This window comes from Pyxicephalus adspersus, chromosome 5 (assembly GCF_032062135.1).
Source record: "Pyxicephalus adspersus chromosome 5, UCB_Pads_2.0, whole genome shotgun sequence".
Lineage (NCBI taxonomy): Eukaryota > Metazoa > Chordata > Amphibia > Anura > Pyxicephalidae > Pyxicephalus > Pyxicephalus adspersus.
The window spans coordinates 35,904,943-35,921,347 of record NC_092862.1 but is presented as its reverse complement, the minus strand read 5'-3'; the positions used below and the strand labels follow the sequence as shown (position 1 = coordinate 35,921,347).

At 38.6% G+C, this 16,405-nt stretch overlaps 1 protein-coding gene across 2 annotated transcripts in view; it reads left to right on the top strand.

The window, feature by feature from the left end:
- Positions 1 to 16,405, top strand: part of CHD7 (chromodomain helicase DNA binding protein 7) — an 88,290-nt gene that overhangs the window by 36,861 nt on the left and 35,024 nt on the right. For both annotated transcript variants that reach the window (XM_072411146.1, XM_072411145.1), the window contains exons 3-6: positions 3,410 to 3,807; positions 12,866 to 13,070; positions 13,801 to 13,938; positions 15,237 to 15,299. In XM_072411146.1, coding sequence (XP_072267247.1) covers positions 3,410 to 3,807; positions 12,866 to 13,070; positions 13,801 to 13,938; positions 15,237 to 15,299 — 804 coding nt within the window. The remainder of the gene's footprint in view (positions 1 to 3,409; positions 3,808 to 12,865; positions 13,071 to 13,800; positions 13,939 to 15,236; positions 15,300 to 16,405) is intronic.

Here is a 16,405-nt window from a genome sequence, read left to right as displayed (position 1 = left end):
AAAAGTATATCGTAAATTGTAGTGTGGATCTATTTTTTTTTTTTCTAACCCCCCCTTATATATACAACCTTGGTGCTTGGTGCTTCCCACCTGGGTGGGAAGAAATTAAAAGCCCTTGTATTGTGACCCAATTCTTCAGAAAACAGCCGGGTGGTTGCTGAAAAGTGCCAGGTGGTGCACCCAATTAAAAGGTGCTGGGGAGAACACTGAACCTCTTTTATGTTTGATTTGGAACTATAAAGATCACAGATGGTTAAGTATTGTACATATTAAAGCTTGGACCCTACTCACATCTTCCAACATGTCCTATTGAGTCATGTAAACATCTTAATAATGAGTCAATTTTAATGGTGCCCTATTAGCGAGGATCAGAATGACCACGTTGGCCATGGCTCTCCAGTATTTCAGCTGACGCCTCCCCTTAAAATAAATCTGTCCCAACTTCAAACAATTTAGGCTGTGTAAGTGTATGGTATGTAAATATATAAACAGAGGTTACTTTAGTGAAAACTATGCATGTCAAGATGACCGGCCAGAAGAAGAAAGAGCCACGCTCAGCTTTTCTTGGACATTTCAACACTGCACACATGGGTCTAAAATGTTACAATCCTTTTATATGTTAACACACTTATCCAAATCTAAAGTCTTTTTACTGGACCTTTGCATTTGGCAAGATTTTTTGTTCGTTAGACTCACGCCAACCTTTGATTAGACTGTGGGAAAAAAAAGCACTACAAAGCACAGAATGTACAGGGGATTACACAAGTCTAATATAAGAATAGATTTAGGTACATCCGTTTTTGTTCAATAATATTTTATTAAACATTTTATCCACTTATTTATCAGCCTGGAATAGAGGTAAGTAGCCCACTAAATATTATTCCTATCTGAACTGACTAATTCTAATGGCTCCATTAACCATACACGTGTATTTAAAAATAAAACGTCCACTTCCTATCAGATCACAGCTTTCAGTGGGTGGCACAGATACGGCATCCCTCCCGCAGGCTCCCAGGCATATAAAAGCACAGATATTAAATTATTCTGGGTATGTGGTTTAGATTGGGTAATTAGTATATTAGCAGCTCCTCCCAGCTTCTAATTTTGACAAAACACCAACAGGTTTATACTGGGATATCTGAATGGTTCCACCATTTGAAACCTTTAAAGTTTTTTTTTTTGCTTATCCCAGAGTTGTACTGAGTGTTACTCGACAGATTGAAATCTTTGAATCTGTAGAAGGCATTTTCAGACTAGCAGGAAAACTACAAGAGGAAAGCAAGAAAATGATTTCCTGATTAAACAGCTGCTGTTCAAACCTGAACCAGAGGAAGTGATTCTCACCCTTCGTCCCCCTCATAGAGAAATAGAAATAGCAGACTGAGGGAATCATTGTGTACGTCCTGAATTGTTGGAAGACGCCAGCTTTGACTGAGAAACTATATGTAGAAATCATTCTGCTCCTTCATTGTACAGGAAATACTCCCTTTTGTCTGTTGTAGCCACACTGAGATAAAATACATTGTAAAATCCTAATAAATCGTTCACCATATAAATCCTTAAGGTAACCTGCATTGCTAAAGGTTATCCTGACTTTCCTTCAGAGTTCTGTGAAAGGCACGCTAAGCCTGTTTTTATCCTTTTCTGTTTGTCTAATGTAAATATTGAGATGAAAGTATAAAAGTATTTACATGGCAGTCTTTATTTAGCATTTGTGAAGGTGTCCCTAGGCTTCCGGGAAAACCATCAGATCGCCATAGTGTTTCTCCTTCTTATAATCCCCCTTTATATTCTCCATAAGGATGGAACATTACACGATAGGATAACAATGTCGTCAGATAGTTAGATGCAGAGGTTTTTACTTTATCTTTACCAGTAATCTGTGATTGCTGATTCTTTGCTTACAACTTTCCAGCTGTAATGGAAAAGGAAATGTATTTCCCATGAGTTTTTTTAATTGTTTAATGTGAACCTAGAATTTTTTTCATGCTAAGGGCGTGCTTAATAATGTGCAAGTATAAAAAATTACAGCTACAGAGGTCACAGTACTATCTTTCCATCATATTGTTCCAAAAAAATGCTTTTTTTAATGGCAAAATTAAGTCCCATTTCTATGGACCCCTACATTTACAAAAAGATAACGCTGCCACAGTTCAGGCATTCTTCTCAGTATCTACTTCAGACTAAATATATTCCCGCTACAAAGGTTGTTAATTTTATTCTGTGTGCACCGCATACTTTTGAACACTCTGTAATTGCCAAAGTAGCAGGTTTTTAGTTTTTGTGCTGCACAAAGCCTGTATAGAGAGCGGAGCTGTGGATGGGACCCAGTGCACCCAAAAACTCCAGGGGAGGCACATACAGGAGTGGTCAGTTTGCACAAGGAAGGAGAGCAGTAGTTGAAGGGTTTTATTGCAGGTAGCTCCTACATTGAGGCAAAATTCTGCACTGGATTACTGCACGAATATAAAAGAAACAATGGTATGAATATATATCTTAGTTTAGTTGTCTGGTAATAAGGAAATATTTACTTAATACTAAGTAAAATTTATTAAAAATGAATGAAGAAAATAAATATTAATAAAAATATTTACTTAATCCTAAATTTTGCTTTAAGCTACATGGTAAAACAATGCTAAACTGTGCGTATGCTTAAATCTATTATAGAAGCATACGGCATGGCCATTGAAAAGTCTATATATTGTGTATTGGATTCCCCCCCCTCATGACTAGGACAGACCATCTGTTCCTAAATGTTTACAGAAACAGCTTTTCCTATAAGATATGAGGTGTTACTGGTCCACCAAACATTGCTGACTTTAGGTTGGCAAACATGTGTCTTCTCATCAGAAATGTTTTGTAAATGACTGAAATTAGTTTTTTATACCCTCACTGTGTTATTGTAATTGTGTGCTCACTTCAGTAGAGATCTGTTGGTAAATGGGAATTTGTGTGTCATTTTGTGTTCATTGTACAGAAGTTGCTGTGTATGTGTGCTTATTTGTAAAACAAAGACTGTATATAGATACTCACTACAAACAAACATTTTAAACCTACACTCATTTTACTCAAACCTACAATATTTTATTTTCACCTGAGTGGAGAAAATTCTTCACAATTATATGAAAAACATTTGCAAAACCACTAAATAAGTTTAGGCTGAACTCAAGAAAGAACAAAAAACAAAACATTCCTTGGTGTCTCAAGAAGTTGTCTCCCTATGATTTCAAAATAAATTTAGCCAGATTATCTCACTTATTAGCTTTTTATAGGTTGACGCAAAAGTTTAGCAGCCTTTATTTTGCTTGTCACAGTGGTGAGAAACTATACCCATGTGTCTGCATTTTTGTTGTGTTATGAAATATTAGTGTTTGCTTGCCTCTCATCAAACTATTTTTTTCCCTACCAGCATTCCCCATCGGAAACTTTTCTTGATAATCCTGTGCCGGATATGACTCGACTTGGTGGTCCCAATGCCCCTCTATTGAACACAGAAGATTTCATGCCATCAATGCAGTCTCCTCCGCAAAAGAAAAGGAAGAAAAAAAACAACCACATAACTGCGGATAATGCTAACTTTGGTCAGGAAGGTTTTCCTGGGGAAAATCCAGAACTTTTCATCGAGGGAACACCGGATGGGAAGAAGAAGAAAAAGCCTAAAGTTAAAAAAGAGCCCAAGGAGCCCAAAGAGCCTAAAGCAAAGAAAGAGCCCAAGGAACCTAAGGCCCCAAAGCAGCCCAAAACTCCCAAAGAGCCAAAAGAGAAAAAAGTGAAGACACCCAAACCCAAGACCAGCAAAAAGACAAGGTAAGCACATGCCAGTTTTTGATTCAACTGAATGAAATCTCTGCACCAGAATAGAACACAAATAGATTAAGCTGCTTGAGAAGAATTTGTAGGTAGGTGGCAATCCCTGTATTATCACCCAACTTTTCAGTAACTACCCAAAAACAGCCAGGTGGATACTGAAAAGTACCGTGTGGTGCACCCGGCTAGAAGAGGCTAGGGAGAACACTGAGTCAAGAAACAAGAAGCCTTTTATTTTAAATCAGTTAAGGCCAATATTGGTATTTTTTCAATAAATTGCTGAATGCTAAAGCTGTTTGCACCAATACAGCATATATTTCTTTTTAAACTCGTGCTGCAGGGTGGTCCCATAGAGTAGCCAAAGTCATAAGGCAAACAGGATTGGCCTACTATTGTTCCACATACAGTCCTGAGCCTTTTGGACCAGATGATTGCTGACCCTCCTATTTATGCCTTATTAAAATCAAGCTTGGAAATGTCTACTATCTTCATAGTGAATATGGCTTAGATTTCTACCAAAGCTTGTATTTAGTCTGCCGCATATTCGTTCTATGACCATTAGACTTACTGTGTTAGATGTTACTAAACACAACGGGTTGCATGTGTGTATTGTTGAACGTTGGCAAATGAAGGAGCCCACTCTTGCGTAGGCATTGCAGGGTGTGAGTTCACAATTATTGGTGATTACAATAAACATTAGCAGTCATAGAAGAGGATAACCCTGGACAGTCTGAATCCGCTGCGATGGAATAGGATGTTTTTTGCCATTTGCAGATGCTTGCAGTATTCAGTATGTGTCAGCACGCCATAATATATAAACATATGTTCAGGTGTAATTGGCACTTGCCAAAGCAGCATTTGGAAATACAGTTAAAAAAACTGTAATTTTTGTGTTCAGAATCAGAAATGTTTTACAACCTTTCTGAACAGTTTTCAAACATCTGAACCTGTTTTTCAAGCTGTGACCAATGTTGGGAAGTATATAATTTCCAGATGGAGGCACAGTCAGAAGTATCTAATCCAAATCGGCTCAGAAACACTGTTTTCATTAGGATTAAAATATACGTCAGATTACTGTTAGAATTTACAGCTCTTTCTGGGAATTTTACAGTTTCGGGGTTTTGTGGAAAAGCTTCTTCCTAAGAATGGTCTGAATGACAATACTGTGTTGTCATTTATTGTGCATTATTATTGCTTTGATGCCTTTTTATTATATTAACCGGCTATTGTTGTGGCTGTTGGCTACGTTGTTTGAGTTTTTGTAACTTATTGTGTTATTGTGGTTTCAGATATGACTATTTTCATTGTAAAGTAGAAGTAAAGCACAGCTCTGCACTGTTAATGTTTGATTTGCAGCAGTTATATTTCATAGGCTTTGTTTCAGTCCACCCAAACGCGGCTTACCTATCACACCGTTGTCCCGAGCCCCTTTAGCTGGGCACGCCACAAATTATCTACCTACAAGGTGCTATAAGGATATTCAGCTGAATGCAACATTTACTTTTAGTACTTTATTACAATTTGTATATTTTGTATTGCCTGTCGCTATGATGCTATAGGCCTTGTCTGATGCAGTGTTGAACTCTTTTGGGTGGGATAAAATTGTAAGTGTGTGGCAGCCTCTGTGACCCAACTCATCAGTAACCTCCCTAAAACTGCCGGGTGTTTACTGGAAATTACTGGGTGGTACGCCCAGCTAAAAGGGATCGGGGAGATCACTGCTGAAGTCTCCATAGAGTGAGCATGACTTCTCATTCCAATTTAGTTCTGTACATTTAATTCTTCTCTTTTTAAGCAACACCCATGAAAATATTTCTAAGCTGGCCTTACTTCACATTAGTAAGACTCTTTTCACAACAGGCAATTGCATGTAGCAGCTCTTTATAGAGTCTACATAACATTAAGTCAACTCGGGCAGCAGATAAAACCGTTCTTTCCCTTTTTATATGTCTTTGATGTCAGCTTGCCACATTTACCTAATTGAAGGGGTTGCATTGTTGGTGTTGATATTACACCAAAGGTGAGCTTCCCTTTGTGACAACACAGCCACCCATTATGAAGTATTAGCTGCTGACTTTTATCTTGCCATGGCAGCCGAGTTCAGATCTGCAGCTTCTATACAAAAGCTTAACTATTACTAGACAGCGGCGTGGTTTTCATACATCGCACTCATGTTTTGTAGCGATCAAAAGGTGTCCTTTATGGTAAATATCCACAGGGCACTTGTATTGGAAGTGTAATCCCACCATGAAATCTTCAAGGTTCACCTTTTTTCCCCCCAATATTTTAGTATTTTCCAAACTCTTGAATTTTTAACATTTCCTTCAGCCAGTTGGTCTTTTAGAATAGATCATTTGTAGCATTTTAGCCAATGTAGATATAGGCTACAAAGATACAAATTTTGGTTGTATTGCTGAGTTGTATGTCCTTGTCTTTTACATCACACATCACTTTATCCAAAGTGTCATTAAAGTGGAACTCCAACTGAACTTTTTTTTTTAAATAAGCTTTAGATCCAGTGGTGAGAATCCCTGTTATTGGGTGTTGCCATTGGGGAGATTTCCTTTCACTTCCTGTCCAAGTATGATTGTCAAATTTTGGTTTAACCCAAATTTGGGCAGTAAATAAATGAATGGTGACACCTATGGGATTGACAAGCTGTGGGGTAAAATTGCTCAAACACGGAGGCAGCGACCATACAAGTGCTAAATTATTCTTCCTTTCCAAGAACACTTGTTGATTATTTACAATTCTTACAGGAAGAATGTGATATTGTAACTCTCCATCCTTTACAAATGTTCTGTATAGGTTGATACCGTACAGAGTGTCCCGCAACAATCTCCATTTGCAGGAGGCCTCTTCCACTTTTTGTAGTTGAACTTTTCAATCGGCCAAGGCGGCCAATTGAAAAGCAATGGAGAGAAAATGAGTTGTGTTTTTGCATCATGTGAACAGGTGTGATGGGATAACTCGCATATCTTTCAAGAGACAACTTTTCTGTGGCTGAAAGGGAAACGCGTTAGCAATCGGCAGGCAGTAATTGGGGGGGAAAAGTCCTTCAATTTAGTCGACAGTTTAAATAGTTTGTAGCAAGCTCATTCTGATTTGCAGATCTTTCATAAAATAGGAGTTTGTTTACAGCTGTGTGTAGGGTATCGGCCATAAAACTGAATCTAAGCCTCCGTGAAACGCGCGTCCTTGGACAATTTTGGGACTGAAAGGGGTAGCAGCGCTGTAAATGTTAATTGAATAAAATCTAAGGAAGTGCGTTTTTTGTCCTCCGATGAGCGGAGATTCTCCTGTTTACAGATGAACTGTTTTAAAAAATTAAGAACGCGGTTCATGAATATTTATAGAGAATGCTTTGATTTCCCTTCCTGCTTTGTACATTACAGGAGGGGGCTGGGGGAGACGCAAAGTTGCCTCTGGTCCTACACACTAGTCACTCCAAGGGGGGGGGGGGGGGTTTTTAATGTTTTTACCCTTTTCACCACCAGCCTCTGACAACCAATCATAAAGCTCTGACTTTTGACCCCTCCCTTTTCTCCCTTTATTCAGGTTGTGAATGCCCCATTGCTGCATATTGAACATTGGCATGGAATGAGTTAATGACTCTTTATTTGTATGCCCCCTCTTCTCCCCCCATTGCACTGATTCACTAGGAAACTAATAAAAAATATATAAATAAAAGAGGACCACAAAACGCAGCAGCGCAGGTGTTGCCAATGTTTGAAAGCTGATTGAGGGAAGCAGATGGCTTGAGTCAATGGCATGCAGCCAAAAGAGCAGGTGCTGGTCACGTGATCGCTGGTTACCAGGGTAATGTGATTGCTCTTGGCGTGCAGATGAAAGGAAAGGGGCCCAGCGTTCAGCTGTAGTGTTGTATAATTTGTGGCAGTTAGAGCGGAAATAAAGGCTGGAAATGGAGCCTCATGCTATGGGAGACTTCTGTCCATGTGCACTACAAACACCAGGACACTTGGGAAGACTCAAGTCTTCATTTTATTGATCCTGAGCTCCATCTATTTCTATTTTAACCCCTTAAAGGGAACTTCCAGAACTCGTCTGACACTTGCTCTTTTTTTCTTCTTCATTTATAGACAGTGGGCGGCTTGTTTTCATGTGTTTGCTATGATACGCCTTTTATTATTTTCATCAAATATAAAACTTTTCCTTTTGCTGCTCTTTTTTTGTATGCAGACATTAATGGCTACTAAACAGCAACTCCCATCGTGTCCTCCACAGCAACTATCTGCCTGGCTGCTTACTGGGAGTTTGTGTGGAGTTTTCACAATTGTTGCTATTTTTTTTAGAATTATCTCTAATAAACTGGATAGACATTTTTGGATATGAAAGGATTTCAGAATTGCTACAATATGTGGTTGTAATAGGTAATGCTCTCTCTCTCTCTCTCTCTCTCTCTCATTCCCCATCTCTCTCCAATCCCCCCTCTCCCCATCTCTCTCATCTATCACTCTGGTATTCTTTTCCAAGGACCCTTACCTTACCTTACAAAAAGTAATCAAAGCCGAAACAATAATTGCTAAAATTTATATTTATATAAAATGCGCTATGTACGCTTTCCCAAATCTGTATTTAAGAAGGTGAGAAATCAGCACACAGGTGCCAATGAGAATAGCCATTACATAAGTGTGAGACAAAGAGAGGTATTTCCCAAAGGAAAAAGTGTGTATATGGGTCAAGCCCAGTGTGTCATGCTCATAAAAACAAGACAGAAACCACAAGCTTGTTATACATTAACAGATGATGAAAGCCGTGCTGATGTCATCACCTGACAGGAGCCCAATACACACAGAGACGTGTCACATAGGGCCATGCACTCAGGACCTTGCAGTCTACAGGCAGCGCACATCAAACTTACACAACACCCTTCCCCATCTTCCCATCTCTCCGTATGGGATCTGACACTACAATTCCTGATCTTTCAATACACACATGACACAATAATTTTTTGATTTGGTTACATTTTGCTCTTGAGCTGAGCAGGATGTTCTGTTAAATTGGAGGAAGTAGAAACATGGAGGTGTGCTTTTTAAAAAATCGTTTTTAGTAATACCCTGAGGCCCTTAGGAAATTGCATTGGTTTTGTAATTGTCCCTTCATTTTTATATTTTCTCATTTTCAGTATTTAGTGACATGTACATAGATCCATTGACATCATTCACTGAGCACAGCGAACATACACTTTACAGGGTGAAAATTCCTTCTGCTAAGGCACAAGCCCGTTCAATTATTTTGGTTGTAAAGACCATGTACAATACGACTTCTGCCAAAGGCTCGCAGATATCCTGGCTCCTCCGACCCATAGCTCATCTATGCCCAGTAATGTTCATATTTGGGAATAAATACCATTCTCCATCCTGGTCTTAGAATGAGCTTGTCCCCACTCCTAGAAGCTGTGGTGCACTGCCGAAAAACAATGGACTATCTTTGGTCTACCAATGAAATAAAATCCAGCACTGGAGGCGGTCTATGGGAAGCTTTGCTACAACAGAATGAAAATAAATGAATTTAACTTTGATTTTTAGCTAATATTATAGCTCTCCCCCTCAAGCTTTGTGTTCGGTAACCTGGGTTGTTGTGCTCTTTACCAGCCATTGTTTATTTCCTGTTTTTATTGGTTTTTCCTTTTCCCAAGATGTTCATCCTCATTCATAGAACTATTGTCAAACGATGTTCCATTTCACACAAAAAGCATTTTCTTCCAAACATTAATTCTACTGCTGGATTGGCAAGGTCGTTTTATTTTGTTCCCTAATATTAATAAAGATTTTTTTTATAATTTGAAGTATGCTAATTACATGCAAGGATCCAGAGCCAGAATCTATGATGTATTGTGCCCATTTAGAAAGTGTCCTTGCAGTCCATGGTCCTAGCAGAATAGTCGCTCATTGTGTCTGTCTTGGAGCACAGAGAGTGTAATCAGATAAGGATGAAAGGAAGGCTTTATTCTACATACAAGCAACAAGTTGTATATTTCTCAGGCTAGGGCCCCAGTCACTGCAGGCTGCAATCCAATCTTTGGCAAGAACAGACAAAACCCTTCCTGCTCCTTTCCAGTCCTATATGCTTTGTTAAACTAGGCCTAGGTCCTTGTTAAGCAGCCATTTTGTTGGGTTTCTCTTCATAGTATGGCATTGTTGTCTTTATATTCTAGAGATACTTTACATCTTGATTCTTGGTCACCATTTGGCTTGCTTCTTAGTCTATCTGAAACGGTACTGACTTCCTCACTCATAACCTCATTACACGCACGGCTCCAAGACTTTTCTAGAGCTGCCTCGACTCTCTGGAATGGTATTCCTCGTCCTATTCAGCTTCCTCCTACTTTCTAATTTAAAAGATCACTAAAACCCCTTTTTAAAGGTGCCTAACCGTTATCTTCTATCTTTTAAACTACCCACCTACCATTCCATATCTCCCCTCCTATTGTGTGATACTTCCCCCTCCTCCTAGATTGTAAGCTCTTCAGGACAGGGTCCTCTCCTCCTGTGTCACTGTCTGTATCGGTCTATTATTTGCAACCCCTATTAATGCACAGTGCTTGAGAAATGTGTTAATTTTGTGTTGCCTACAACTTCAGGGAAAACATTAAAACTTTAATAGGACTCATTGTTGTACATTTACAGGCAAACTGGTCAGCTTTACAAAGTAGTTAAAAGAAGTCTGTGCTCTTCCCAGGAATTTTTTTTTTTTTAGCTGGGTGGGAAGAAGCTGTAGGCGGGTATCAAAAAGGTGGATGGAAATTTCAGTAATCCCTAAATTTTTGTTGGCTTTCTAATGCCAACCTCGTAGTATGTCCCAATTTTCCTTCTTTTTGTTATGTCACACATGTTCTGTGCTCCTGTATTGTGACCCCACTTTTCTGTAACCACCCAAAAAAAGCCGGGTGGTTACTGTAAAGTGTCGGTTGGGGCGCCTGGCTAGGAAGCCCCATGGTGGAGGGCTGCCCTGTACCCTACAATCGTACACAGTCCTCTGTTTTCATTTGCGATCTGTGATTTTACACATTCACTGTTATTTTCCTGCATTCGTTATGATTGACGTTTCAAGCTATTATGAGACTTTTATATAATGGTTGTCGCTTTTAACCTTCGTACGACTGAAAGGTTTACTTTCCAATCCTGCTAAATGAGTAACACTTACAACTGGTTTAGCTTTCAATGAAATTTTTTTATAGATATTTTTTTTTTTTGGAAATATATAATGCACTTTGTAATGACCCGATTATGACAGTAAAATGCATACCACTTATCATACTTAACCTTCAGCCTTGAACATTTGCTCGATATTATGTTGTGCTGGATGCTTTTACAGCTACAGAAGGGTTTTTTTTTTCTACTTTCAAAGAAAAAATTGTAATTCAAAAAGCCATCCTGTTGTATTATCAAATGCTGCACAAATCTGCCACTTTTCTTGTGTTTTAAAATAAATGATGGTTTTCCTCACACTTGATGTGCAATGACCACACATTGAGATCTTTTAAAGGGAAATTCCCCATGGTATCTGAGCCCACCTTCTACTATAGAGCAAAGGCCTTCCTTATGTTAAGCAGTGGTGTCTTTCCTTTGTAATCTGCATGTGTAAGATATAATGATGCTGCAGTGGGGACCGGCAGACTCATCACTCCTCATCATCATAAAGCGGAGTGGGCAAGGCTGGAGATTACTTGGAGACATTGTCCAAGTCTGTTTCAGGGGATTGGCGGACTGTTCAGTAATGCAGTCCATTCTTAACACACCAAAAATGAGCACAATTTTTAACAATACAGCACAATAGCCTGTTGCGCTGTTTTGAGCTGTACTGCAAGTATCATTATTATTACACAGTTTTTGTAAAGCGCTACGTAATATGTTGGCGCTATATAAAGCCTATAGCCATGTCATTTGTCATTAATACAGTTTATTTTCAGGGGGAAACCAATTAACCTAACCATGTTTTTGGAAGTATGCTTCTTTAGAGTGCCATTTAGAATGAATAGCACACCAACATACATAATGACCATTCGTGCAATGCATTTGGGTGAATCTGCGCATGGAATGTTCTATAACCTCCCATAGCCAGGGAGCCCTAGGAACACATAGTTGTTCATCTCTGCTGCAAGGATATTTATTGCAAGAGGCATTTCACACTTGAACTGTTAATTATATTGTGGTCACAAAGGGGTTAACAAGTGCAGTAACCTATTGCAACTAGTCACCCTTCTATAAACCAAATGCTTTACACGACAGAATACTCTTCATTGTGGGTTACTGCATCATGCGTATTTAAACAGCATTTTCCGATCTTTTAAACTTGATATTTTTTTTTCTCTGTTGGAAGAACTATCTTGCCAGCTTTTCCATCTGTGACCTGAGAAAGCAGAACTTGTAATAGATTTTGTCAGGGAGATATCCACAGTTGGGAATGGGTTATTTGCTTTCATTCTGTCATTGCTCCCAATTACATGGTTTATGCTACTGAGCAATCACGTCCCTGTAGATGCTGAATGATCATTAAGAAACGCGATGATCATCAAACGATGCTTCACGTTCCTGAGACACAAACCCATGGCGCATAAACATGACATAAGGAACAGCAGGGAAGGTTTCCTATTCATTCAGTTATCTTTGTGTCCAGTGATGGATAGGATTGTTTATATCATGAACGCTGCTTATCTGAGTATATTGCACCTATGCTAAATAAAGCTACCACTCCAACCATTTGAGTGGCATAAATAACAGTCATTCCTTGTTTTTCTTCTTTGCTCAGATTTAAGTGTAAAGAAAAGACTAGAAAAGAGAAGGTGCTGGTTATAGGGAACCTTTTATATGCCAGTATTGATTTTTGAATGAGCTTGTCCCCCCAATATTTAACAAAGTCTCTGGCCGTGGACGACTACTTATATCCGATCCATATTCTTTCCCCATTTCCTGTATCCTGTCCATGGTATCTTTCTGTCTTCATTGTGTAACTTGTGAACTGTGCTGTTACTGTGTCACGTGTATTATACAGTTGCCAGAAATAACTATAGTTTTTCCTTTCTTTATTTTTCTAGTAAGTCTGATTCTGAAGGAAGTGCACAAAAGAAGAAAGTTGTCAAAGCAAAACCGGAAGGTGCTGAAAATGAAGAAAATACAGAAAAAACTACTGCTACTACTACTACTACTACTACTATTACTACTACTACTTCTACTTCTCCCCCATCATCATCACCCCCACCACCACCACCCCCAGAAGAAGAGGATGACTCTGGTGTACAGGTAATGACACATTTTTCTTTTATTTGTTTCTATGTTTCCTATGTTGCAGCCAAGTTTGGTAATCACAGTATATGTATTGGTGGTCGGCAGGCTATTCACAGCCATTCTGAACACAGCGGAAGTTTTAACAAAATCAATATATTAGAATATGATATATTGTGTACTACCAACCAATAATGGCACCGTGTGGCTGCAGCACAAACAATAGTCCTAACCCTGTGCCTGCTTTCTGTATGAACAATAAAGGGGCAGAATGTTCTAAATAGGTTCTTTCCTGTCATTGTTTATGGCTAGCACCGCACAGTTCAGTGGAACTTGACAAATTCAAACTCTGTCATATATTCTATTTTTAATTGACTTAATTATGATTATATATTGATTTAGTTTAATATGCAAATTCTTAACCCATGTTAGTTTTAGTACACACATTATGTGGTGCCTGTCAGGCACCGTTAAAGATGATAGCAGGTTAACAAAGTCATGATCTTGGTTAAACACCGCTTCTCCTTTCACTCCCCATTCATGGGGTGAGAGGGACCTGTAAGTTATAGTGAAACTTTAGCAGAGAAATGTTAGGTCCCCTCTCCTGATCGCTAGAGGAAAGATTAGCAGTTTACTTGGCGTTTGTTCATTACTGTGTGTGTTACAACTTTTGAAGCTTAGTTTTGTTGTATGCAGAAATGTGATGACTTTTTTTGTAACATTGCTTGGAAAACTCTTTAATTTACAGAAAAGACGATCCAGCCGTCAGGTTAAAAGAAAACGCTACACAGAAGATCTGGAATTTAAAATTTCCGATGAGGAGCCTGATGATCTTGATGGGAATGGAAGAGACTCTCCTTCCAACCTGTCACAATCTGAGCAGCAGGTAAGTGTCGCCCAACCCTTAATTATTTTAAAACCTGTGAGGTTTATGTGTAAATCTTTGTGATTTGTTTTGCTGTATTTCCATAATTTTTTATTCCTGTTAGTTCAACAGCACTAATATTTCTCATCCAAATGTAGAAATGTAATTGTTACTGATGTCCAAAATTGTCTGACATTGCTGGATAAGTGCAGTATCAGTGTGATGCTTGTATATAGGATATAAAAAAAATGTATTTTATTTCCCTGGCTACTTCTGGAGTGGTATCAGTATGATTATCTGCCTTAGCAAAGGCTTAAAGAAATCTCTGAAAAGCAAGCTGTTCTTTGAACCATCACAGCCTATTACTGTCCATCCATTTCGGATTCAACAGTGCTTCCAGCGATTGAGTCAGCACAAAATTGCCTTAATAGAAAGCACTGGGATATTTTGCAACCTTGTGCTGCTGAGGATTCAGTTTGTCTCTTCTAACCAGGGATGTGCTTTAATGTGCTATTCATTACTCTGCACATTGCACTCATATCTTTTAGAGTCTCCAGGTCCCCCCTCCCCAGTCCCGATATTGATTGGTGAATGGTGTGTGTTTCATTTCCATTGTATCAAAATGAAAACTCTACACTTAATGGAGAAACACCACGTTGATCATAACTGCCCCAGAACCGCTTTTAACTAATCTTGTGACTATCTATTGATTTTTCTCAGTAGTCATTATGTTCTCTGCAATTGTTAAAATGATCTTACATGAAATTTTTATAAATGCATTCAACTAAAATAACTCTCTGGGTGTATAGGTCAAGGGGGGGATCTTTCAGGAGCAACGCACATAGATATTGTTTAATTCATACAATCAAATAAAAATAGAAATATTATTTATTCAGTAAGACCTGGAATGCCTGTTGTGGCTATGCTGTTGTGTTCTTTTGGTTCATTTGCACTATGTTCCATTGAGGTGAGATTTCTCCAAGCGTATGTTGTCACTGGCACCATAGTGGATGGTTCTCCATTGGAATACTTAGTAAGTGCCCTTCAAAGGCAGAATCAAAGAAGTTTCATTAACAGCAGAGATATTCTTGTCAGAAGTATGAAGCTGGACGAGATCTCCCATCCAGGGCCAGACAGCAAGGAAGGGCCTGTAATGGCATCTAATCTCTCCCTGTCCCAAAAAATAGAAAACATTTGGGTTGGCATTTTACTTTATCATCCTTCAGTTATATGGACTGCATATCCTGGATGACTGCTCACCTGCTTTTGTGGTGCCCATATTTTAACTGGGACATTTTTCTGGTCCGTTGCTCTTTTAGGAAGCGTTTGAAGAAGGACCTGTTGTGGAGAAGATCATGAGCAGCCGCATGACAAAGAAACAGGTACGTTGAATATTTCTTTTAAAGTTGAGGAATGGTTTTCACTTTGTGGGGTTGGTGGAAGATGAATATTTGAAAGTAAACTTTCTGGAAGCCATTTTGTTAGCTGAAAAAATTCTGTATGTCTCTTTAGATTGGTAAAATGCCATTTTCCTTAGTGAATTGTTCAGCTGTATGCTCATGGCTACTATCTGACAAAATGGCTTCTGTACGGTATTCTAACGTAGGATTTATGCTTATGTTTGCTGTTAACATTGTCTGTATAGCGCTATTCCCCGAGGGGCTGTGTGTTTGCTGGTCTCTTTTTGATAGCTTTGTTTCTGACAGTCCTAAATGTCTTATTAGATTTTTTTTTGTTCAGTGCTGAAATTGTTTAGTCATTTTATACTGTTTGCACATTTGAAGATAGAACACAGGTGTTGCATTTTTAAATTCCCACAATATCTTCTTCTCAGAGTACCTAGATTCCTAACATGTATTTACCATGCAAACACAAAATAAGACAGATACTGAGTGACAATAGCGTGTGATATTCATGTGGTCTACTTATACACAACATTAAGGTTTAGAGCCTGTTACCCATACCCTTGCACTATGATTGCTACCATCCTTTCCGTTCATTGTCATTAGATACTTCATTTTGTTTCTCTGGGTAGCACTTAGTTTCTGCACTGCAGTTCTATTGAAACTGAGTTTTTTTATTTACCTATTCAGTGATTAGGTAAGTCCTGTCATTGAATTCATAGCAATATTAGCATAAGGTTGGATTGGAACTTTTTTTTTTGTTCAAAGTCTGATGAGTAGATTGACATTCTGTTTATCAAGACAAAAAAATAAAAAATCCAAAACATTACAATTCCTGGAAAAGGAATGGTCTGCATGTGCCAGGATAGGAAGTTAAAGGAAATTGCAATCAGACTGTGGCAAAAAAATAAATTCCCTGGCTTTACCTATTCCTGCTACTAAATGGTTTGCCACCGGAAAGTTGCTGAATGGCTACAGATGATTTAAGCAGCCATAAGAATTACAGGAACTCATCTGCTTTGGTATAGTGATACTATTCTAAGGAAATAGTTGATACAAAATTCTAAGGAAATAAAGAAGGCACC